We start from the raw sequence: 26,927 nt of genomic DNA on the forward strand, positions 1-26,927 counted from the left end.
GTTGTTGGTTGAACATTATTGGTTAGTTACTCTTTAAGAAGTACACCGAATCAGTGTACTGTCATAGAATCTTATGCTTTTTAATTAAACCTTCTTTTTTGACAGTAAATAGCAAACTCAAAAAGAAGGGAAGGTTGGCCTATAAAGATCTAAATATTGTTACCTTATTCCTACCATGTACATGCTTGATGCTAACTGAACATCAGGATTTATTCTCTGTAGGCTGCACCTGTGATAGAGGTCAACATTGCTGCACAGGCCTGAAAGGTCTGACATTCTAGCAGAAAGCAGTGGTGTGTGTACACATCATGGGCAAACTGTCCGACACATAGATGCAGCACACAACAGACTCCAAATGATGGTTCAATAGAAAGATTCTGCTTGCAATTTCAGTTCGAGCAATGGCAAAACCTATCTTCATGAACAGCTTAAGTATTATTTTAATTTCCTTGAAGATATTAACCCTTCCAACAGTGATGAAAGAATAAGAGAACTGTGTTTTTGATTGTATGGAAATAAATCTGATTTCTGACAAGCTTATTTCATTTTGATATACAGCCTTTAACTCAGGTTTTTAATTTCTTGTCTGCTTTCAAACATCTGTCCATAAGTTTAATCATTGCTGTTTCACTTCTGCACACACAAAAGTCTGAATACTGGGAATTTCTTGGAAGATGGAGAAATTTTCCTTGAAAATCAATGTGAAGTGGACATGTCAAGAAAGAGGCAAGCATTCTTTCAAACATCCAAGACCACATTCTGACACTTTTTCATCAAGTAGGATTTTAGTCTGTGAGTAGTGTTACTCTAGGGTGAGGCACATTTCAATACACGACATTTCAATATAGTGCACAACAGCCAAAGCTTTACTGGAGATCAATCCACCTACAGAACAAATCAGCAGTGACGTAAAATTACATTTTTAAGGAGTGGTTTTAAGTCTTATCCTGCCTTTGACAATCAAATTAGAATGCAATGCTTGAAAATCTTTCTTCACACAAGGCTCCTCTTGTAAAGCTATTACAGGTAGATGTGGACAGAAACACAAAAGCCCCAGCTCACTGGTCCTCATTCTCAGTAAGCGGTAGCTTGCTTCAAGTAACTGAGTAGTTCTCTGACACAAGAATTAACCTGGTCTCAAGCAAACAATGCCAATTTTCAGAACTAGCAAAGCAATATTTAGTTTCTGCATCAAGCTTCAGGCTTTATTTAAGTGAACAGTAATCACAACTCCCACTCCTCAGACTGAGAGCTGGATATATTTCCAAGGGAAATCCTCTTGTAAAACCACAACTTAATGGGTAAGCTATAAGATTTACTATATAGAACTCTGTGTACTATACTGAAATGCGTAGCAGCCTTTACACTGTTGCAGCTATCCCTCGTGGCTTTGAAGTCTCTTAATCCATACATCATGCTATATATCTCTTGTCAATATACTTGTGCTTTTTCTTTTCAATAATAGTTGAAATGTTATTCAACTCTACATTCAATACTCACAGCTGTAATGGAAGTCAAACTTCTTTTCACACATATGGAAAACCTGCTTAAATTACACGTTAGTCCTGGAATTGCAATGAACAGCAGCACATCATGTTGAGGCATTTTTGTTCCTTAATACTTATTTACATTTGTTCTGAGAATAGGAAATTTAGAAGTCCTATTAAAAAAAAAAAAACAAACACCTCATTATGCAGTAGTATTTTACAACACTGAATTGAACTAATACTTCACGATAGCAGAGGAACTGTGGAATTTATATTGACTTACAAAGAAAATCTAGTCTCTAAGTCAGGGATAGAAGGTATTACAAGGATTTAGTCTCTAAATAAAATAATAAAATACTCTTTTAAATGATGTGGGGGAGAAGAATAAAGCTGAACATGTTGCCTTAATGCTAGAGTTGTGCTCTATTCTAGTTTTTAAATGAAATCAGAAAGAAATTCCCACTGAAAATAAGGGAAAGTCACATCTTGGAAGATGATGTACCCAAAAGATTCATCTCTGTGAAGCATACTTGAATGCAACAGCTGACTACCCTACCAGTTCAGTGCAAAGTACTCTAGTAGATCAGATCTGAAATAGATTACATTGATGATGCGCTTATGGTGCAAAGCTGAACTTAGTTCCAAGTATCTAGTCAAGTGCAGCTGCACTAAAGAAGTCCCTACAGTCCTGTCTTGTAAATAATTCATCATTCATACACAGTTTTAAGTCCAGATATTCAAGTGGCAAACTGTCAGAGAAACCTGGCGCTAGCGAAGGAATATGGACCTACTTTTTCATGGTATTTTCATTATGCAAGCAGAACACAGGAGCAGACAACTGGAACATTTTGTGACCAAGCTCCTCTTCTAGTCTGCCAATCCTGCCTGTACTTGGAATGTGAATACCTTGTGCAGAACTTAAAAGTATTAATTTGAGGACATTGCTATGGAGACTCTGAATAGAAAAGCTCAACTACCTGGTTCATTTTAAAACATTTCCATTTTTTATTATTACCATAAAGGCTACTGTCACACACATGGACTGGAGCCCTCTAAAGTGGGTTTCATGTCGATGTGTCCCTGCCACTACAGCGACAGAGAGGCTGTGCCAACAGTCCCTGTAAGGACCGCAGGTGAATGCAGGAGGGATGTTTCCATTCACACCTATGGTCGTGCCTACGCAGAATACACCATGGAGACTTCGAGCCGCACAGTGCAGGTGAGGGGCGGGAATTGGTCCCTTCTCTTTCGGCCGAGACCCTGTCTCAACCACAAAGCACCCCAGAGGGGGTTCCAGGCGGGTGCTGTCGCCGCTTCCCCCCACATCCCCCCTCCTCCTTCCCTCTCCTGTCCCTTCCCCGCCCGGTGGCTCCCCTCTGAAGGCCGTAGGGAGACGCCAGGGGCTGGATCTGGCTCTTCCCTTGAAGAGCCAAAGGCCAGGTCCGCCCCGCCCCTCGCCCCTCTGCCCCAGCCTGCCGCACGACCGGCTCCAACCGCGGGCTCCACCCCGTGGCTCCCCCGACCCCTTGCCAGCGACCCGGCGGCAGCGGGGTCACACCGGGAGTGGCGAGCTAGGGAGCACGGTGATATTTGCACGGGTGCGGGAGTGTGGCTCGGCGGGGACGCGCAGGCGGTGCGGCGCCGGGGGAAGGACTGCTCCGTGCGCTCTTCACCTGTGGGCGTGACCGCCGGCCCCCTCCTCCTCCTTCTTTCTACTTGAAGGACCGGCGCCGCTATAGCGGCAGAGCCTAAGATCGGAGCTGGTGTCGCGTTGTGAGGGGCGATTTGCTGCCGGCGCCTAGCCGCCTTGTAAAGTGTCCCGCCCGCCTCGGATCCGGCCGCCTTTCGCGCCGAATCGGCTCCGTCGAGCCCGCAGGACAACCGGGAGGGGAGAACAGGCTGGACTCGCCGCGGGGGACGGGGCTCCTCTCCGCCCGCCGGGCAGGGCTGTCTGTCTACGCTGTCTCAGCTGCCCTCAGAGCCGTTGGCGGGTACAGCCGCTGCCAGCTCCTCTGCAGGTGCCGGGCGCGGATTGCTCTCGCCCCACGGAGCTGCCCGGAGGAGTTCTGCCCCACGGGCGGTTGGCCGTGGCCGTCGCCGTGCCCTCGACCCTCCGTGCCCCCTGCCCCAGCGGCCATGCTGCCCGTGGCCGGGAGGCGGCGGCGGCCTGAGCGGGGCTCGCCTTAGAGCGGCGGGCGGGCGGCCGGAGGGGCTGGGCTCCCCGCGGTAGTGTCGCCTCGGCCCGGGCCCAGCCTGCCTCTGGACGGGGCGGAGGAGGCAGGGGCAGGACAACAGCGGAACAACTTTGCACCTTGAAAAAAGGAAAGGGGGAAAAAGACTCGTGGGACTTGATCGAAGCTCAGCACCACGCGAGGATTCCGAGCCCTAGTAAACCTCACCACCGCACCACAGTGACGGGAGGAAAAGCTGGTGGCTGCCACTGTGCCCAAGTCCTGCAGGCTCTAGAGTTGCCTTGGTTTCTGGCTGGAAGATGATTCCTGCAAAAGGACCATGTTGCTGCTGACGGACCGCGGGTTCATTGGAAGATGCTTTCCTTGAGGATTACACGTGGAAAAGGGCCATCAGTCAAGGGGAGAGCTTGCTGGTGAAACTGACTGATTTCCAACCCCCACCCCCACTGGGGAAGTGGCTTCAATGGCTCCATCTCCCAGGAGAAGTGGTAGGAAAGATGCCAACGCTTTGCCAAGCATGTCCTCAACTTTCTGGGCGATCATGATCCTGGCTAGTCTGCTGATCGCTTACTGCAGTAAGTACATATTTATCCTGGTGCTTTTGCTGGGCTTAATCCACGGCCTTCCCATCTAAGGTAGCGCTTCTGGTCAAGGCCAAACTCTGAAGCTGGCAGGTGTACGTACTGTGTCTTAGACTTGCCACATTGATGCATCTCCCCCTATTGCCCTGTGGTAAAGCAGCTAGACCAACACTTCAGTTTTGCTGCTTCTCGGGAGCATGTGATGTCCTTAAGTTGCAGATGTGGCATTTCCTGTCTAAACAGAAACATCTCTTGAATTTTAGGAACAGACTTTTTAGTGGTAGTAGCCATCACCCACTGCTCACAGTTTATTATCAGGTATTGCCAGCTTTCACCCGGACTGTTACTCCACATAACTCGTGTACTCCCCTCCACCTTCCATGAAAAAGAGCTGTTTTGCTTATGTTCATTCCTTTAGGAAGCACATACTTAGTCAGATGTTTTAACATCGCCGGGGTAGTATGTGATTCTCTGACTGTGAGATTGCATTGGAACAAACCCTGGCACTTCTTTAGCATATCCTCAGCCTCAGAGCTGCATCATAGGTTATCAGCAGAGTTTTGTATATTCTCTTTTAGGCTTGATAGATTGTCAGTTAATCACTCTGAGTTGCAGATAAGGTATCTGTAAGAGTCAAGTGCCTGGACTACTAGTACTTTAAAAGATCTTTATTTTTTCTTGCTAGTTTGTATCTTTTTTTTTTTTTTTTTTTTTTTTCCTCTTGGCAGGAATAATTTTCAAGCAGGTATGTGATATAAATGCAATGCCCATACTTGCGGAAATGCAATTTAGTCTATAGTACCAGAGTGGGAATCTTTCAAAGAGAATAGAAAAAGGAGTTTCTGTGCAGTAATAAAAATATGTAATTGTTGTGGTGCCTATTATTAGGAGGTGCCTACACAGCTTTGCCAGAATGAATATACACTCTGTTTTCCCAACCTGAGCTGAATGTGGTCTGTAGTTTACCCATAGTGTGTTTTCATTTCCTTAGCTGTAGCATAAAAGTCTTTACATTATTCTTGTCTTGTTGAGCTGTAATAGGTGTGGGTTATGATGAACAGGGAACAGATTATGGTTTCGGGAGCATCCCTGCTGCATTTCTTACCCCTCTATTCCACTTCTTCCCCTTCAACTATATAATAGTCTCCATTATTGCGTATTTGTTTTGTATTTTTTTTTCTGAAACAAGACTGTAATTGGTAACGATAACCTTTAATTCACTTTTTTCGCGTGTTACATTGCCTCTCTCTACTGATGACAGTGAGAGGCTTATTCCAAAAGGAATAATATGTTTTATAATTTTTTACATTTAGCACATTTGTGTTACGCTTCTCAAAAATCATATCAAACAGGTCACACTTTATAATTTCATTTTGTACATAATGCCGTGTTCAATCTGCTAATGTAGAGACTATGCTAAAAACATACTATGATTTAAAAGAATTTATGTGCATACAGCGAGATTAGTGACTTAGTAAACATATTACAGGATGAATAGTGCAAGGGTAAAGGGAATTCAGATGGACATTAGTAATAGGTAATATTTTAAGTTTGTGCTACAAACGTCTGGAGGGCCCCAGGCTTTTCATGAGAAGGTAGGAGTTCTGTGTAGGCATTGGTATAGCCTCAAAAGGAGTTAACTGTAAAATCTGATGCCTTGAAATTATTTATATTCAGCAGTGAGAGGTTTGACAGTGTTCTGTTCTAAGGAGTGAAGTTGTACGTTTGAATTGTTATATATATTATTTATTTTTCATTGTTTACTGGTGCTGAAGAATGCAAAGCAAATGTTAGCTGATGATATGAAGGCAATTGCTGCTGTGCTTAAATGGCCAGTTTCCAGTTAGTTCCCTCAGTTAGTGTAGATGGTGTTCCTCAAACATGTAGTACGCTTTTCATTCGATATAGCACTGAAAAGCAGCATGCAGCTTAAAATATGCAGTGTCAAAGCACTCCACCGTTTATGTAATGTTTCACTGATTTGACAACCACAATTCCAAATGCTAATGAAGCACCATGAGCATTTTCTGTAGCGGTAGTATTTGAAAATTTGCAAAAAATGTTTTTGCTCTGTGGAAAGGGTGAAGATGTTTAAAAAGTCAAGGGGGGTGAGAGGGAAATGTGAAGCTGTTTCTACATAAAGTAGTACTGAAAATTTTACGAATTCTTTTAAAAACCATCTCAGCTTTATTCAGTCTTTTTTCATCTGATGTCTCATTCTATTTCTTTTCTTTTTTTTTTTTTTTTTTTTAAAGACCATAACTGGGGGGTGGGGAGGAGGAGGGGTGACAACTTAGTTACGTTTTAAGAATAACAGCCTTGCTGTATTTCTTACGAAGTGAAAGAACTCAATGTTATAAAGTGTGTATTTTTCCAGACACCTTATATTCAGGTGTATGGAAGTATACCAACTTATTTCTGTTATCAAGGTGACTTATGTAAAAAGCAATAAAGGTTAATACCTTGTTAAAGTAATAACATTATATACGATTATCTGTCACAGTATCATTTTATTGCATTTACATCAAACACTAAGGCCCCCTGAACTTTTTAATTTTTATATTTTTAATAGCACTATAAATTAAACTTTTGATCTTCCTTGCTTATTTTCATTTTAATCTGTTAGTCTGACAAAGCATATTCCTAAATCAGTTATATGAATGTTGCTTTCCCTTCCCCTACTTACTTTGTGAATCTTTTGTTTCTGGGAAAGAGTTCGTTGTACAATAATCATCCCTATGACTGGAGCAACCAGTAAAACCACTATAGTTTTGTTCTGCTTGACAGACAAGCATATTTGTAAAGTGTGTTCTGAATGTATGTGTACAGTCCATTAGACTTTAATTTATACTTTAATTTCTGAAGCATAATTATGTTCTCTTTGACATGGTAAAATGATAAACTGATAATTTTTTCATTCTTAAATGTTCAGATTATATTTAGGGATAGTGGCTCCATCCTATGGTGAAAGAGAAAGCTGCATCAAATCCATTAGGTTAGTTGCTATAGTGATAAATTCCATGTAATATTCTCCAACTGAAGAAAAATGGTGTGATTTGGTAGGTTCTCAATAGGAGAAGGCAAAAATGAAGGAGTAGAAACAAGCTGTTTATTATAGTCCTTGGTCCTTGACCACCAAGCAGGTAGCTTATTTAACAGAAGCACCAGTAAATATAAAAACAGCTTCAGAAGGCTACCCTTGTAGAGGGTGACCACCTTTGATAGCAATTAAGAATTAGAGAAGTTGTGACATTTTTGGATCCCAGGCATGCATTCTGCACTTTTTTAACGAACACTAGTAGACTACTGAGAAGTACCTATTGCAAATTCTTTAAGTTACTGTTTTTATGTTGTAAGGGTACACTGAATTTTTTCTCCTTCATAACTGGGATTTGCATTTTTCCTTGTTAGAAAAAGTTTGGTCAATTTAAGGACATTTTCTGTGGTATCACAGCTGCGTGCTAAATAACACAGTTTTGATTCAGTATTATTTTTTAGTTCATTTATTCAGTTAGCTTTGCTGTAAATACTGAGATGCTTTTTATATGTAAATAACAACCTTTTAAACAGCATATGATTCAGCTTTAGCAAAGTTGTAGCTATTATGAGCTTTTGGCTTTCCTTATTTTGTACTGTTTTGTAAGCATAGGAACATTAGACCTGCTGGGTTTTACAGGTTTGCTGTTCTGTTAAGATAATACATCTAAGGGCAAACAAATATATTTGTTTGAAAGAAACCACCAAAACTGAATGGTATTTGGAAAGTTCACCTGGTTTTAAATATTGTGTACAGGAAGAAAGCAATATGAGGTCCAGTGTTTATGCTGACTAAATGGTGGCATTACCAGGAAAAAGAATCTAGAATTCCAAAATGCAGAATATTTCCTGTAACTTTACAGTTCTGCATTGTAAGTGCAAGTTCATTCCCAGTACTAAGAAATAGAAAGAGGATATGTTCTATGTTCTCTTAATTCATTATTCCTTTTGCTTGCAGAATACAAAATAAGAATGTTGTAATGATGACATACTGGTAGATTATATGAAATGACTGATTATGCAGTCTAATTCCATATTTAAATCTGTGGAGTTTGAGCAGAAAAATAAAGCTGTTAGCATGAATAAAAGAAGTGTCTCAAAAAGTTTTGCATGGTACCATTCATGTCATACCATAATTCTCATGAAAAATAATACATTGATCTTACCTTAAATTGGGGTTCTGTTGTTATACATAGGGTGGACACTGCTCATTTGAGAAGTATCTTTTCATTGTCTGTTCTGGAATTGCTTTCTGTCTAGACACAGGCACAGGCTACTGTTGTCTGTAGGTCTTATTGTTCCCTTAAGCTGTCGGAGACTGCCAGCAGGGGTGGCAGTTAGTTCTTGGTGTCACCTGCACACCTCTCCAACAGGAGCTACCGTACCATCCTCACGCGTAGGCTACTGACCAACTGTTGGATGATAAATGGTCGCTGCTGATTTAGGTTGGATGCAAACAAGTCACCTCTGAATGGAGGCCTACATTTCCTGTTACTGGTAGTATATCATTCAGATCACTTTCTCTGCTTTTTACAAATGAAAAATACAGTTGTTTTGTTGGTTTTGTTTTTTTTTTTTTTAATCTATTCAACTGGTCTGTAGAAATAAATAATGTATGGATATGAAAAATAATGTTTTCATGATGTTAAATATGAAAAGCAAGTTACTAACACTTTGTTTCTTGATATAACATAGAGTCATAGAATCATAGAATAGTTAGGGTTGTAAAGGACCTTAAGATAATCAAGTTCCAACCCGCCTGTCAAGGGCAGGGACACCTTGCTCTAAACCATATCATCCAAGGCCTCGTCCAACCTGGCCTTGAACACTGCCAGGGATGGAGCATTCACAACCTCCTTGGGCAGCTCATTCCAGTGCCTCACTACCCTAACAGGAAAGAATTTCCTTCTTATATCCAATCTAAACTTCCCCTGTTTAAGTTTTAACCCATTATCCCTTGTCCTATCACTACAGTCCCTAATGAAGAGTCCATTCCCAGCATCGCTATAGGCCCCCTCAGATACTGTAAGGCTGCTATGAGGTCTCCACGCAGCCTTCTCTTCTCTAGGCTGAACTGTCCCAACTTTCTCAGCCTATCTTCACATCCCAGCTGCTCCTTCTTAACAAAGCTTATTTTTGGAATTAGAACCAGAACTTTGAACTTAATGGCCTCTACAACATATACCCTGTCAATGTGGGCACCAAACTAGCATTGAGATTATCTCAGCTGTTGTGTTGTAGTCTGTCTGGATGATGTATTACATAGAAGTCATTGGCCTTAACATAAGAAATGTCATCTTACTGCTTTTAATGTTGAACTCAACCCTTTAAGGCTAAGTAAGCACCATTTACAATTTCTCAGATGTACTGGAATTCTGGTAATCCTTACTTCCATGGCAAATATAACTGCTGATATAGATGGGTATAATGGGAAAGGGGGATGGATATAAAGGTAGGGAGGGGGGACAAGAAATAAATTGATATTTTCAATTAAATACGTGCCAGAAGAGTATTCTGTATCTTTCAGCAGGGGTAAGAGCTGAGAGACTGAGACCTCTTTGAGTTGCCTTTTTTTTTTCTTTTTTTCCCTTTGCTTGGGCAATGTACTGTATTTTTCTTACCATATGCTATGAAAACAGTATTGGCAGCATTGAGTACGGCCCCACTGGTCTGGCTTAGTGTGTAAACACAGGCTAGATTGCATCACCTTCTATTGGGGTCCCATTAATTGTTCACTCTTTGCTTGGTGACTGTTGAAGAAATAAAGTAAGTCCTTCACTGAAATTAGCTTTATGGGTGGGTATTTTCCCACTCATTCTTCTCTGCTAGCAGCTGAGGGTATAAAATCTCTCAGTTTCTGAATGTAATTTACTACTTTCTTAGTGAGTGCTCTAACAATACAGCTATTATGTGAAAAAGCCAAAGTGCTTCAGCCAGTAGTCCACCATCTGGCATGCCAAATAATATTTATTAGAGGTATGCCTTGAATGTTGTCAGTAACTCAAAAAATGTACTTGAATACTTAATTATGTATAGAAGTGTCAAATGCATAGGCAAATACAGACAGCATTAGCTAAGCACAATCTTCCTGCGCTGCATATTCTTTGTAGCTAAATGCAAACCAGAATGTTTTCACGCTCAGGCTCATATTTGACCAGGTGTAGTTCTGCTGTTGGGCTGGGGATTTGTTTATTTTTCTATTTTTCTCTGTTTAAAGGGAAGTTACACTGCTTTTTGCACAGATGGCTGGCAAAATTGCTTATTGTAGATGTTTTGGGCAATCATCTCTTCATGGATATGCTTTTATGTTAGCCCTGCAAATGGGAAAATGTTATGCAGTGGCTATTTGAAAATATATGAACTGTATTTAGACTATGTTTTCCAGTATTTTTAGTGTAGAAGCTTATTTCAAAGATTTTGTGCATGTTCTTCAATAAATGGACTTGACTATAGTACACGAATCACAAGTATAATGGCAGAGGGTTTTGCATTCATGTGGTGATCTATTGATCTCCTCAAGACTTTGTGGCCTGTGTCTTATTTCGATCTCTGGATGGACTGTTTCTTTAGACACCTTTCTTCAACCATTTGATTGCTCTTGGATAACAGGAAAGTATCTTGTACAACTCTGGGGTGAGGAGTGTAACTGTTTTTCAAAGGAGTCTCCCTGCAACAGCCTCTTTGGTTCTTTCCTGAGAAACATCTAGTTACTCAATATCATCCCTGGTTTTGTGTCTCCTAGCACTTCTTTTAAGTGCCTGTGGCCCAATACACCAATAACGAAGTTGCTTCTCTAGAACAAAATGTTATTTATTCTGCCAAACAATATGCTGCTCTTGGAGAAAACATGTACTGTATCTAGAGAGACCCCTAGCTACTTATTTGGCTTGTGGTTACAATTCCCCTCAAGGATGTAGGTTGGTATGACTTATTTTTAGTTTTGCTGTTCTGTGCCTCAGTCTTTTGCAGCCTGAGTTAAGACAGGCTTTCAGCTGATCCTTGTCTTTTAAGAGCCCTCCACCAGTGGCATCTCCTGGTCTTCCAACTGGAGAGTCTTTAGGGCAGGATCTTACGATATTTTTAGGATCACATACTTGGCAAAATAAAGATTCCTTCTGTCTTTGTGACTAAAAGTAGCAATTTGAGCAATTTGACTTGTAGTGGCCAACTGTACTCAAGCACAGTGGTAGAACTTGCTGGTTCTGTTAGCCAATAAAACTGCATCATCTCAAAGGTCTTTAATTCTTACAGAAATGAGAAATGACTACATATGAAAAAGAAAGTTAAGTTTTTGAAGTTTATCAAAAAGTAAAAGGGAATTCTTACTGTGTTCTTGTTAATCAAAGTTGAATTTATGGTGGCTTTTACCTTGGCTTTATAGAACTTACTTTTTTTTTTTTTATTATTATTATCTTAGAACTCTGATGATGACAAATGTGTTCTAAGAAATGATATGCCAACAATATAAGATACTGTTAACCCCAAATGCCTATATCACTTTTGGTAGTTTCAGATGCCAGTATCCCTTTTAGGGGAATATTCCCCCTAATTCCCTATTGGACTACTGCAAAGTTTGGCAGAACAGTTTAGCCAGATGACAGAAGTGGGTTTAAGCTAAGATAAGCTCTTACATGTTGCATTAAATGGTTCAGTTGCAAGCAGAAATGCTGTGGGTAGAGGGACCTCTGGCACTTCTTCTGGCAGATCCAGAGGAGACCCACAAAACCCACAAAATCAGAGGGCTGGAGCAACTCTACTATGAAGACAGGCTGAAAGAGTTGAGGTTGTTCAGCCTGGAGAAGAGAAGGCTCCTAGGAGACCTTAGAGCAGCCTTTCAGTATATAAAGGGGGCTTATATGAAAGATAGAAGTATTTTACCAAGGCCTGTTGTGACAGGACAAGGGCCAGCAGTTTTAAACTGAAAGAGGATAGATTCAGATTGGACATATGGAAGAAAGTCTTCATGGTGAGAGCTGTGAGGCACTGGCACGGGTTGCCCAGAGAAGCTGTGGCTGCCCCATTCCTGGCAGTGTTCAAGGCCAGGTTGGACAGGGGTTTGAGCAACCAGGTCTAGTGGAATGTGTCCCTGATCATGGCAGAGGGATTGGAACTAGGTGATCTTTAAGGTCCCTTCCAACCCAAACTAATCTATGACTTTTGTTCTCTGGCTTTATTAAACAAAGTATGAATGTAACAGATATTGTGAGAGGTCCCCTGTTACTGATTGCATTCTCTGGTGTTACTGAAAGGGTTCATTAGTTTCTCCCCTTTTTTTTCTTTTTTCTTTTTTTTTTTTTTTAACCTAAATGGACTTTATATTTGATTATGCCTTGAACAGACACTTTTCATCTGTGCAACTGAAATGTGACTTTTTCTATTATTTTTTGTATAGTGAATGACTTCCAAAGTAGTTCTGTATATGGTTTGAATCATAAAAATATCAAATACTTTTCTGAATTGAGCTAATAGCATTTTCTGTGCTAATCTTAAAGATCATTTTATTAAAAAATGTTGGAAAGGTGTTCCAGAGCTTTTTCAGTATACACTGTCAGGAGTGCTTTATTGAACGTTCATTTTAGGATGAGTGTATATATGTATTGGTGTACATATGTGCTCAGTAAAAAACCCACATCAATATTTAAAATAAAACTGAGAGGCTCTAAAAATTGTTCTCAGTGAATGCTACTTAAAGGTTGTAATTTCCTTTAAATTACCTACTATAAAGCATTTGACCTAACATGTCTTTGTATGGCCTAATACCTGGAATAATGATTAAAGACTTTTCACAGATGTTTTCCTTTTGTTATCAGCTTAAAAAAACCAAACATACATGTTTTGCAACTCTGATCCTGATTGGTTAGAAGAAGTGGTTGGCACATAATTTCAGTTCCATCTGAACATGACTGGTCGTTCCTTACTTTAGATTTCTGTATTATAGTCACCTATATTTACCATAATCTCATTTTAAAGTCAATGGAAACAGGCATTTTTACAGTGCGGTTCATATGACCTGTTTGAGATACATTATATAGTTTGAGGTAAATTGTACTGCAGAAGTGCTTGTTTTAGTTGACTGTAAAGCAGATTTAGACAACTTGCTAAGGTTTTAACATGTATGTTACCACGTTAATCTAGTCCTTAATTACAGCATCTTTAGAATGTTGCTTAATATATATTTCAAGGCTCCTGCTTAATACCTAAATGTTTAATGCCAAGTAACTGGTTCAGCATTTTTGTAGGGAGGAAAAAAAAAAAAAGCATAGAAAAATAAGCTTGTGATACAGATTCATTAAGACTGTTGATCAAGATATTGAACTAACTGCAGCAAAGGATTCGTACAAATTGAGGGATGTAGTTGGCATAGATTACTGGAAGACATCTTTAGAAACAGCTTGTATCCTGAACATTTTTTGCAATGTGTTTTGTCTTACTGTAAATTCTTCAGTTTCATTGCCAGTATTTTCACACTCTGGCCACTCTAAAAATACTGTCTTCTCCAAAAGGTTGGAAACGAGGTGAATTTTAGATAAGTGTACCAAAGGTTATCAGTTCTACCTTTTTTTCTCTTCACATTTTAAGTCTCTTCCATACAAATATTAAACACGTGTGCACCATGCAACTTTTTATAGTGTGATTAAAGCATTTGGATCACCTTCATCTACTACTGATTTAGGTAAGAAAAGGTGTAAAGGTGACCAATGTGCACATGTATATAAGGAGCTGCAGGGGTCCAGAAGACTAGAAATGCTTACCTGGAATTTAAGATCAGATATGAATTGCACTAAGCTTTAAACTACCACCCCCTCAACTCCTTCTGCCCTTCCTTTTCCCTCACGTGAAAAATAAAAGCCAGGTATGAAAAAGGTTTATGTGGTCATTTTTGGTAGGATATTGGGCTTTATGACCCAAGAGGTTCCTCCAGTTCTATGTTATTCAATGTGAGTGCTATTTTTACAATCCTTTTCATCTGGAGAGATTTGTTGCCTTCTATACTCATTCTTTTATCAATATAGTTTTTGTTCAAGGAATATAGTGCTGCTTTTTACCTTTTTACATGATATATATATACCTTCATGGATGTTCTTAGTCTAACAGCTGGCCAGATCTGGTTGTGCTGCCTGTATAACAAGAGATCTCTACTTTAACCCTGTCTATAAGTGTAATTATTTTCTAATACAACCTTCTTTACAAAGCCTTACCAAAGAGACTTTTTAAGAGTTCATGGTGTTATATGGGCTTCCTTTGTATGCTTTTGTAGCATTCTGTAAAGTGCTGCTGTGAACTCTTAGGGCAATTAGTTGCATGAACTGCCACTTGTAATTACAGTAAGTGGATTTGAGGTATTTCAGATATAATTCCAAGGAATTAGTTTCAAAACAATTTATAGTATTTGAGTTGGTGACATTTCAAAATGCTTAATGCTTATCTTTTTCCATTTTGACATTTGATGACAATATAGGTAAAACAGTACACAAATTTGTGGCACAAATATTACATTGATTTTGTAAGACTGACATTGCATTGAGCATAAGTAATACTAAGAACCATTGCCTAATGTTTTTCCCAGATAATTCATCTCTATATAAAGGAAAGGAATGTCCTCAATTTCACAAAATGAAAGTAGTCTTTTGATATTTTAATATAAGCACAGATGCCAAATAAAATGAAGAATCTATATAATTTTTATTTTGTTAATTCCCTGAAATTTATAGTGTGCTTTTTTCCCCATGAAAGACTGAATTTGTAGAACTCAAGAAAACTTTTCTTACATTACGATATTAGAACACATTCCAAATATGGTTTAGTGCCTTTTCTTTCACTGCTTGTAATTACTCATGTCCATTTCCTTATTGAAAGCTTGTTTTAGAATTTAGTGCTCTCTGTTGGCATAGAGTCCAAATATTGGTTTTCTATATTTTTCAGTTTTGCTTTCTTATTTTTCTTACCTAAGGTCAGGTGAATTGGCTGTTTGCCTTGCCACTTTCTGAAGTGCTTTTCTGTTACTAGGTTTGACAAGTATGGCTATGTGAATCATGGTTTGCTAGTGACTTCTCAGACAAATTAACTTGATATATGTGTAGAGATTTTTTCTCAGAACTGCTGGATCTGCAAAGATTTGAGAATTGGGCTTGGTTGTTTTTATTCTACAAGCATCAGGTTCTCTGAGCCCTATTATAAGCTCTGTGATATGGCATTTGTATGCTTGCATGTATGTGCCTTATTAGGACTTAGTAAACTGGCAGAACACAGAGAACATAATACATCTACAATGAGAGTTTAATTTTTCTTCTGTCATTCTAAATTATTTTAAATGTATGTTAAAGCAACAGATAATGATTATACACAGAGGGTTAGAACAGTACCTTTGAGAAAAAATGCTGTTTCAGTTTCAGTGCATGTAATTTGATCAAACTTTTTAAGTTGCCAAAATGCTGAGAGCTGTGGTAGATATGATTGGTATATACATCATTGTCATGACAAAGGTGTCTACATTCAAGATGTATGTTAATATTACTCAGGTCATGTATGTTTTCTGTGACAAAGGGCACCTCTGCTTTGGCTGGGTAATACACAGTTTTGCAGTTGTGGAACAGGATCAGCTCTCTCAGAAGTACTTGGCAGAAAGCTAGAATTTAAACTAGAGCTAGTTGGTTCTGGTGTTTGTTTGAAAGGGATGGTCACATGAAACATGGAATGAAAGTTCCAAAGCTGTTCTGTGAAGTCAAAGAGAAGTATTTCTAAAATACACTTTCAAGCAATTTCATGTTCTTACATTTCTCTCATCAGTGTGTATTTCTATAAATGCTTGTATTTATTCTTAGGATGTAACACAGTAGCTGAACTTAATTGATCAAAATGTAACTTTTTTTATTTTTCCCCCTACATCTCTAAATTGGCCTTTTTCTTTTCCTTGAAGACCAGAGATAGTGCCATGAGTTTGTTTGGCGGTAATATGGCAATCTCAGTTAAAGTAAGAAAAAAGCATGCATATCAATAAATAACAGGGGAAGTAAAATTTTGAATTTTGCTTACTGACATGTCGAAAAGGATTGAAAGTTAGATTTTTAAGTTTGATTTGCAAACTTTGACAGCATTTTGTTAAAAGTCAATTGAGAGCTTTTCACACTGGGTACAACTGTGTGACAGGCAACTGTCAGAGAAAATTCTGTCCTTAAAAAACGAAAGCTGTGTATTCACACTGAGGCTTGTTTGCGTGTTGGTTGCTTTTCCTCTTACCTACATCCTGTGGATATATAACCACAGGGATACACATGTGAGAAATTATATGATACTCTGTATCATTCATTTTAGTTTTGCTTCATTGGAAACAAATGTATCATATTGGTTAATTTCTATCTTGTCTGAAATTTTTGAGAGGAGTAATTTTGTTTATTTAGGAGTGGTTTGATCAGTAATTTTTTTTTTTTTTTTGTGGCTCTTTCCTCCAAAAATTATACAAAATTCCTTAAATATTTAAATTTTGATATCAGCATTTCTTTCTAGGACTGTGAGATAAATAGCTTTAGTGGTTTGTAGGGTATCAGTTATATCTACAGCTGCAAATAATTTGAAGAAAACTGAGTGGGGTTGAGTGTTTACTTTCAGGTATTGGATTCTGTGTCCAGCCTAGCTTCTCATAATCTCATAGGCACCTGAGTCTGAAACATTATTGCTAGTCAAGAAGGTGTATCTGCTGAAAGTGAGAGCAGCTACTTCTGTCTCTGCCTAATGCAAGAACATTGCCACAGTGGAGGAATTAAAGCTTTTTCAATCTGTCAGAATTTTAGTCCCCAACATTGGTAGTCCTTTAACTGAGAGGCAGGAAAATAAAGATCTTATTGAATGTATATTGGCTAACTCATTCAGGAACTGTGTATACTAACAAGAATTGTGGCCACTAGGATACTCATCCACTGTTGCAGTGCTTAGCTGTATGAAACGCAGTAATGATAACATAAAAATCTTATTTCCTTTCACACTGAAGGTAGCTGCTACTGGGACTATACTCAGGCAGGAAGAATGTTGCTTGATACATTTAAAACCTACATATATGAACAGTTAATATTATTCCAGAAAAATAAGCATAAGGTTTATTAACTGAGAACAAAGAATTTGAGCAGGTTTAAACACACAAGATAAGGAATGACATATTTTCTGTAAACAGTTAAAAAAACTCCTTTTAAATGAATTGCAGATCATAACAGATAATTAATGGTGAAAAGAGATGTTCTTTCTTTTTTTTTTTTTTTTTTCCTGAACTTGGATTCAAGATGACTAATGTTTAAGCACATTGAAAATTTGCATGAGTGTCTGAGCCAGTGAAACTTAACAAAGGAACATGAGCTTCTACTTGTGAAATTCATGCAAATGCTATCAAAATATCTACCAAAGTCTTGATATTTCTTGCTTCTGTTAAAATTAGGTATGGTGCTTGTTTTGAAACCAGCTAGATTTCTAAAGGTAGTTTTGAGGTATCACTATCGCTTAAAATATGCTTCAGTTTTCTTTTCAGTTCAGTCTCCTATAACATTTGAAAACTTATATCTATGTATAGAACTTCTGCAAACACTGGAAATTACTATTGTTTGTTCGTACAGTCTTTTTTAGAGACTGATTCTGTTTGGACTGATTAGAGTACACGTATATACAACATAATCTTAATTTTACAGTGGATTTTTTTCTCCATTGTCTGACCAGTTCCTATGTGTATGGAACAGCAAATTTATGTAAGATAGATTGCAATTTTCCAGGAAGAATGTTGGTCTTGCATTAACAACATGTTTCTAGACATAAATGCATTTTCTTTGTATGTTTTCAATAACATTGGAAAAAAAACCTGCTTGTGCCTTTTTTTTTTTTTTTTTTTTTTTCAGGATGGGCATAATGCAATTTTTATTTTTGCCTTTGATAAAAGACTTGTTACCTCAAGGGACTTAAATATTTTTCTAAAGAGAAGGGAGTACAAATCTGTGAAAGGAATTCTAGTGAGCAGCAAATTTGGCTGGTAGATGAATCAGGAAAAAAACCCCTAGTCTTTTGACACTTCAAGTATGAGGTACACACTCTTAATTTTGTAAAGCTCAGAAATAAGTTTCAAGGAGTTTTATGGGCCCCATTACCTTTCAGGTTCATACAAGATTGCCAACAAGCATGTCCCCTTCTCTCTTTTGTAGAATAAATAGTTCAATTAATTTATCGAAGTCTTTCTGCTTTGTGTGTGAAAGAAGTAAATGAGAGAAAATTAATCTGAATAAATTGTGTTTGTATTTTATTCCATTAATCTTGTGAGAATTAGTATTGCAGTGATGCTAATACCATTATAAAATTTTTGTTTCTTACACTTCATTGTCAAGAATGACAAATATAATTGTTTTCTTGGAATGGCAATGCCGGTAGAAGTTACTTTCACAGACCAGTGTAGGCCTTTGAAACTTGAACCGGATATTGTATACATGGTTGTTGCTTAGTGGGTGTTTTCTGTCGTTGAGCATGGGCTTTTGTGTTTTATCTTATTTGGAGCTTTATTTCCCTATAAAATCACAGTTCCCTCTTCTTTATGTACATGCAATACAAATCTGGTAATAAGAGCAAGTGCTTTATCAGGACCAACCTGAAAAGCAGGTAAGTTCCAGTAAGTCTTAGATGAAAGACAGGGGGATAGTTTTTGCTGTCATGGCTGTCTGAGCCAAAAATAAGGAAGAAAAGACATCTTTGAAGCTGTGACCTGATATAGTGGTACAAAGGCAAGCGTCTATACAGGAGTGATTCTAGAGAAAGTTTGTTTCTTGGAGCACTTCTGTCCAGCTTCCAGCATTATTTTGGTCTTCACGGGTTCAGTTCTTACTGCTTCCTCTTTAAACAGGAGCTTTTTAGAGAGTTTATTGCATGCACATTTTACATGGGGTGGAGTTGAATGCTGTGTGTGCATTCTGCTGCTCTCACTCTAGGTCTAGATCCTGTTGAGGAGTAAATAGGAGTGTGATCATTGTGAGAGTCTGAAGATAGTAGAGAAAAGAAATACCCATACTATCCGGCATTTATGGTCTGAGAAAAATGGCCCAAGTTGTTTCAGGCTATTACTGTTTGTCCTCTGCAGCTGTCTTTGGGATGAAAGTAGGGCTATTTGGAGATCAGCTATATCAAAGCTGCCAAGTCTAACAGACTAACAGAATGGATTAGTCTTCCTATAATGTGGAGGTCATCCTGCAGAGTCACAGGTGCTGTCTCAGCTGGTCTGAAGCCCAGCTGACAGGTAGTGTTAGGAGGGGGTTTTACTACTTTATTGAATACATTCCTTAAAAAAGGTGATCAGATTCTGGCCAGCAGCTGGGAGCATATCCAGCACTGGTGTGTCAGACTATTACATTCTTTAGTAGTTTTAACACCTGGTCAGCAGCCATAATCAAATGAACAGTCTTTTGAGCTAAATAAATATGACGCACATTTCTGTACATGCACATTAAAACTCAAGATCAAGGTCTTGTAACTGCATTTACAGAAAAACAATTGCTTCACCTATGAGAAAACATTGTGGCAGATTTTCTACAGGAAAATCATTTGTTTGACCCCTTTCATAAAGAACAGCATAACTATTAAAATGGTAACAAAGCTATCAATATTTTCTTGCACTTGATTGACATAGGAGCAGAAAGAATAGGATAAGGCTTAATCTTCACTGAATCCCAGTGCATTTTTTATTCCTCAATATGTAATTCCCCACCTAGAAAAATTATGTCAAAACATAATAATTCGGGATCTTTTGCATCATTGATCAGATTCTTAGAACTTCAAGTAAAAGAAGGAGAATCACAGAAAGGCACTAAGCGGCTACTTTTTGTTTATACTTCAAGGCTCCTCTTTGCAACAGCTTCCAATTAGGTACCTAGTGTAGTGTGAGAGTAACTGAATATTTTAAGCTGTAATTTTGTGTTCTTGACTGTCGATATGTGTGAACAAGCCAAGAGTTGATATTTGTAATTCATTTTCATGTTGATAATTATTTACAAATCTTCTGAATCTTAACACATTTTATTTTAATGCTTTTCTGGTAATTTTCCAACAACCTACTGGCCACAGCAATTACTCCCAAAGCTGAAGCCACTTTTCACTACAAAATTTATGATTTTTTAAACGGCTGCTTCTTCTCCTGCTTTCCAGATAGTAAAGTTAGGAGTCCAGCTGTTTCCTACTAAATGAAAAGCATTAATCATTTTATTTTACATATAAAATCAAATAGCTGTTGCAGTAGTCTCTGTATGTAGAATTTGTTGTTTTACTGATTTCGTTACAACAAAAGATTCAATCATGGCATCATTTGCTAAAATAAGAGTCTGGGATATTTTGTATTGCAGTCAAGAGTCTAAAAAGAATGCCTTGCACCTAATGCTTCAAGAAGCAGAAATATTTAAGGTTGAAGGCCAGGTTGGACAGAGATTTGGGTGACACGATATAGTATGAAACGCTGCTGCCCAGGGCAGGGGGTTGGAACTAGATGATCTTAAGGTCCTTTCCAATCATAACCATTCTATGATTCTGTGATTCAGAAACAGAGATCCTTCGCATGCTGGTTAGCTGAAGGATAGCTGTGAATCATTACTGGGATTGTGAAAAAGATGTGTGACCCCAAGCTGAATTAGGAAATAGAGAAGAAGAGATTCAGGTGTTTGTAGGCACTGGATTTGAGGGCTTGAAGTGATCTCTTCCAGATTTCTGTTTAATGATGTTGCTGTTCTTAATTAGGCACTGTGAGATGGTAATATCTAGCTCTTAGCTTATTTCTGTGTTCTTTCTTCCCCCACTCAAATAATCAGTCCATTATATAATTTAACTGCTCACTTTCAATTTAAGCTATTACATTTCGAAGTTGTGCAGCATCTCATCAGAACTGTAGCCTTGAAGATTCCTCTAACACTGTTTCCTAGACTGTGGGTCGTGCCCCTTGTGGACAAGCCACTGAGGGAGAAGGATTATGAATAAGTTGCTTTTAGGGCACATATATGTGTTTGAGAAGAGTGGAATATGAACAGGATGCCATTCTCTTGAAGCAGAAAACATATGCTGTAATAGGTTCTAAACCACTGCCAGCACCGATTGCCAATTATTCATGGTGTATGTGATTGTATATGGTAGAATAGCTAGCCAGCAACATTTTAATAAATGTTCTTATACTACAGTACTTTTGTTTACTGCAATCTGCAGTATCCAAATAAGAATATTTTACAGCACTTGAGCCCATGGTTCTCAATCACTTCAAATCACTGTGACTTCAAGCTCCTACTACATTTTAGTCAGATCATAGAAATGATCCCCATTCAACAAACTTTTTTTTCTCCTTTTCTTTTTTTTTCCCTTTGATTTTTTTCTTTGTTTTTTTATCTCCCCTTTCCCCTTTTAGTCAAATTGGCTTTCAGACAGATAGCTTCCTTGAGTGCTATGGCTAGTGTAAGACTGTGCAGGAACACATGGCTTAGGGTAGGGGAGAACTTACCCTATCTTATAAGTCTGCACTGAAATAATGGAATTGCCTATGGATTACTTTCTTTATCTCTTGACATCTCTTGCATGTTCATTAACTCCTTTGGACTGGTTTATAAGGCTTTCTAGGTTCAAGTTTTGAGTTACATCTGAAATTGCTTCTATTCACCAATATTGTATATGCTTATCCTTAGGACTTCCCAAAATGAGTTCTGGGAGAGTTCCTTGTCTTTTGGGTAACATTTGTTTGTTTAATAAAACTCATTCAAGTACCCAAAGTTGCCCAATTGGATTTATTTATCATTTTATGGGTTACAGGTCTATTTAGTCTGGTTCTTCATTTATACTGAAATATAGGAACAAATACAGTTGCTTATATCAGCAAGTCATCCAGCCCAATAATCATAGTCGTAGCCGTAAAAGAATACCTAGGGAAATCTAAAGGCAGCACAAGGTTATATGGCACTTGTCCCTAAAGCCCTCCTTTCCCCCAGCTGTTTTCTGCTCAGGGAGTCCTGGGTTGGATGAGATTTGGAGGCAGTTAGGAATCATAAATGACTTCCATTAGCTCCATTTAATATGGATGATTAGAAATTAAGGCCCTTTTTGCTTCTTGTATTTTATATAGTTACCAAATGCCAACGTAACTGGTGTTATTTAGAATAGCAGCATTATGCTATAAATTGTATCCAGCTGCAATGGACAGCAAAGCATAAAAATTGGGAAAGCACCTGTTTGCTTAAAGTGGATTTTTTTTTCATGTAACTTTTAATGTACCATTCTTTGTCACATATGTAGCTGAAATCTGGAATAGAGAATGAGAACACATAATGCTGCAGTTGAGAATGGAAGCATGTAGTTATAAGAGTATGAAGCATTCCCTTACCAATAATGTATTTTAAACCTTCCCCATTTCTTTTGCTAAATTCACAGTAGTATGTTGTGTGTTTGTTTGCTTCCTGTTCCAGAATGTTTTGGTTTCCCTCTCCCCCTTCTCAGTCCTGAAGACATTTTCAGGGGAAATTGAATTTTTTAGGGTCATAGGAAAATGTTCAGATGTAAGATTTTTTTCACAGCATTCTTTTTTGTTAATAATAGTTTTGAAGATAACGCAAAGTAATTTTTCAGCTAGGATTTTAAACAGTAACTAGGTCCTGTTGAATGTCAGGAGTGGAATGATGAACTTCACTGGGACTATTTAAAATTTGGATTATGCAAAACTGTTTTAAATAACTTTTTAACTTAAAAATGTTGAAGTGAATCCCTAAATCCCTACCTTCCCTCTGATATTACAATGAGCAATGAATAATGAACTCCCTGTTTCACTTGCCTAGTTGATCAAAACAGCGGATTTCAGAAGTCTCACTGGGCATATCTTTCCCTGCTGAAATGAGGACTGAGATTGCCCCTCAGTATTTTGACCCTTTAATCAACATGACTTTTATAAAGTGCAGTTTATTTCCTTTTAACAGACAATCCTATAAAATCTTGGAGTTTTAATGTCATGTTATCTTCTCGACAATTTTAAAACTATTAAAACAATTTTTAAATAAAAGAAAAAGCTATTCTAAATTACACTCTAAATTAAAGGAGCACTTCAGATTGTGACTAAATTCTTTCACTGAGTAAGCAGATTTGAGTCAATCTAGAGGTGACAGTTCTAAGCTAACATCTGTCAAGCACTGGCAATAACATAATACATGTGCAAAAGCTTATTACATTGACCTCATAGTCAATGGGTTTAAGAGAAACATCCTTGGTGAAAAATCACATCAGAAATGTTCTTTCTGATTGGCTTAACAATACTGTTACTATTAACTTTATAGTGTGCTACCTAAGGAATAATTAAACCAGATGGCATGTTAAACCCAGCTGAAAGAATAAAGACATTTTTACTTTTAAGCTGATCAAAATTAGGTAAAACAACATATGTTCATGTGCATTGCGATTCCTTTAACTACGTATTAACTGCTTTCCTTAATATTCTTCCTGGTGATCTGAGAGCTCTGCCTCTTGGAAAAAATACTCTAGAAAACAAAAAAAACCTAATCCCTCTTTGAATTCTTCCTTTCTGACTCTCCGGTCACTCATACCCCTGTGTTGCTTTGTTTTTTAACGTTATTTAAGTAAACAGGTTGCTTACTACAGCATTCTCAAATGACGGGAAATTGAAATGCAGCCTATGTTTGGCCACATTCAAATTGTACAGATTGGGGCAGGTACATCCAAAAAAGGATTTTGAGATTGCCTCTGAAGAAGCACAGCTTGCACAAATGAGCAAATTACATTTTATGCAACAGATGTTGAAGGGGGAATTAGGAATACTGTAGCTCCTGTTATATTAGTCCTGACTTGCCACCATTCCTCTTTAGCAATGCCATGCAGGGCTAATAATACAGAATAATGCACCACACCACGTACATTGTAACTAAAGTCTTTCTGCTGCCTATGAACCAGAACTGCGTTACATTATTCCCCGAAGCATAAAACACTATTATGATTACCCTTGTCATACCAATAACTCTTTTCAAACACTGGCAGTATTTCCCTTCTGAAGAGTGCCTGGTGAATGGAATGCAGCTACTGGAAATATGTAGTCCCCCTGCCTGAACTGATGTAAAATTAAATGAGAGTGGAAATGCACAAATGAGATTTATGATCATAAAACATTATGAAATAATGTTTTATCTTCACATCTGCTCCTTATCCAGGTGCTGTTAAAAGCACTGGAAGAGATTCATAAAAAGGAGCTAACTGTATCTTGATTTTGTGGAGGATTCTGAATAACGAGCTGTCATTAGCTTGATCATTTTATATGCTTCTGTTTTCCTAGAGTAAATTACTCCCTAGTCACAACTATCTGTTCAATCAGCTAGTAGAATGTAGAGTTACCAGTGAGTATTTCTTGTTGTGACTGGATAAGCCTTAGCTAGGATTTTTTGCTGGGAGAGCTTCAGATGGTAGAATTGAGACAGATGAATAACCTTTGTCTGTTATCTATGTTTGTTTCCTATTTTCCTCAGTCCTATATTACTTCTAGTCATAATAAAGTTCATAGCAGTAGTATGAGTTCTCAACCAGCCTAAAAATGTTAATGTTATAAAATACAGAGACAAATTTAAACAGAAAAGAACCTTGATCCTTGTTTGTGCCTAAACAGAAAAACAGTGTGATGAAAGATAAATCAGTATACTTCACAGGTTTAGAAATGTTGTATGAATGTGTCAAACAGGACATTTTTATCTGCATTTGTATCAAGCATTTGTATCACCAAAGTTTGCACATAAATAATGTATTATCTAACATGTAGCTGTGTTGGTATTGGTGTGTGGCAAATAACTTTATTTTATTAGATTTGATGTTAAATTAAGTGGAGGATGTTAAATTAATAGTATCAGGTAAAGCTAAGTCTGATGGAATTAACATTTCAATTTGATTCCTAATAGGATGCTACTGCTTCACTTTTCATTCTGCTTTGAGCCCTTCTGTTGAATTCTGTACCTTCAGTCATACATGATGCAAGTCTCTCACAGATTCATAGACTCATATAATGGTTGATGTTGGGAGGGACCTTTGCACTCATTTGATCCAATGCCCCTGCTCAAGCAGGATGAGCCAGAGCTGGTTGCCCATGATTATGTCCAGATGTTGAGATCCTTTCTGGCTGGCAGCACGATCCTTTGGAATAGCAACCACTCCTCTTAGATTTGTGTCATCTGCAAACTTGCTGAGATAGTACATCTAGCCCTATCATCCAGATCATTAGTGAAGATGTTGAACAGGGATGGACCCACTACTGACCCCTAGCATACACCACTAGTTACTGATTTCCCAATAGGCTCTCTGCCACTGATCACAACCCTCTGGGTCTGGCCATGCAGCTGTTTTTCAGTCCACCTCACTTGTCTGCTCATTTAAGAGGCTTGTCCGTGATGATCTTAAGTGAGATGGTATTAAAAGCCTTACTGAAGTTAAAGTAGGGAATATCCATTGGTCCCCCCCCTTGTCTACCAAGCCAGTGATTTTGGGTTAAAAAAAAGACCTGTTATTTTCCTGAAGCATGGATTAATGTAGCTTAGAACAGAGTTGAAAAGACTTGGAGGTGAAACTTTTTCTAGAGAGGATGCAGAGTAAGCTATAAAAGGAAAGTAGACAATGCCAAGTTCTGCCTGCCTAGAAATCACTACAAAATAACATCAAGAAGAAATGTTCTGTTAATGTCATTTGAAGAAATTTATGGTTATGCCTATACAGAGATTCACAGGACTTGTAAAGGACTATATGAAAAATCTTTGCCCAAGTCCCCATTAAATTTGGCAATGATGACTGCTTTGAAAAAGCTGAAAATAACGTGTTGTAGAGACCTGTGAAATGAGGCAGCTCTTAGGGAGTTTTCTACTCACATGCTTCCCTTTGCAGCTGGTGTCCTAAACCACAAGTCTTATTATTTTTCTATTACAGATATCTTTAGCCATGTCACGGAACCATTTACCTTTAGTGAGTTTTCAAGCCAGTGTGGAAAAGAAACACAAAAGCTGTAAATGAGCTACAAATAATTATTATTATTAATAATAATAATAAGGCAGCACAACAAATAAGATTTCTACCAAAGTAGAAAGTTTGCATTTTACTGATGTGGTTGAAATCAATCACCACATTTTGTTGATGTGCCCTGTAAATGTTCATAAAGATAAAACTAATGAAAAACTTCAGAAATTATGCTAAAACAATATTCAAATTTTTCATAGTTCAATATAACTCTCCTCAATTTCTACATGAATATGATTGTATATTAAATTCAGCAAGACCTTTTCAGAAAAGTTTGACCTTGTTGTACTAGTGAACAAGAAATCTTGCCCCTTTCTATCTTTAGTTATTAGCAAAAACCAGTGGGTCTTATTGCTAAAATGTGTTACTGTCGCGATCCAGGAAAGCACTCAACAGTCTGAAAGGAAGAGGGTATATTACAATTTTTTTTCACACTTGCACACTGAAATAGATACCTTTTCCAAGCTCATTTCTCCCTTGCCTTAACCTTTTAGTTTCTTTTATCAGTTCTGTTCACTTACTTATTTTAGTCTTTCTACTTGATTTCCCCTGTAAAGGATTTCGGATAAAATATGAACGATGCAACACAGCATTTTGCATAGCATTAA

General features: G+C 38.0%; 1 protein-coding gene across 5 annotated transcripts in view; it reads left to right on the forward strand.

The window, feature by feature from the left end:
• Window positions 1-3,088: 3,088 nt before the first annotated feature.
• The window catches only part of TAFA5 (TAFA chemokine like family member 5), a 436,737-nt gene continuing 412,898 nt past the window's right edge, over window positions 3,089-26,927 (forward strand). For all 5 annotated transcript variants that reach the window (XR_009728385.1, XR_009728386.1, XR_009728387.1 and 2 more), the window contains exon 1: window positions 3,089-4,254. Coding sequence is in view for 2 of the 5 variants with exons in the window: in XM_061372895.1 (XP_061228879.1) it covers window positions 4,143-4,254 (112 nt within the window). In the remaining 3 variants the exon portion in view is untranslated. The remainder of the gene's footprint in view (window positions 4,255-26,927) is intronic.

Source organism: Neopsephotus bourkii, unplaced genomic scaffold (assembly GCF_033783945.1).
Source record: "Neopsephotus bourkii isolate Nb327-2 ecotype Australia unplaced genomic scaffold, CSIRO-AGI_Nbou_v1 NB_1624, whole genome shotgun sequence".
In the NCBI taxonomy this organism is placed as follows: domain Eukaryota; kingdom Metazoa; phylum Chordata; class Aves; order Psittaciformes; family Psittacidae; genus Neopsephotus; species Neopsephotus bourkii.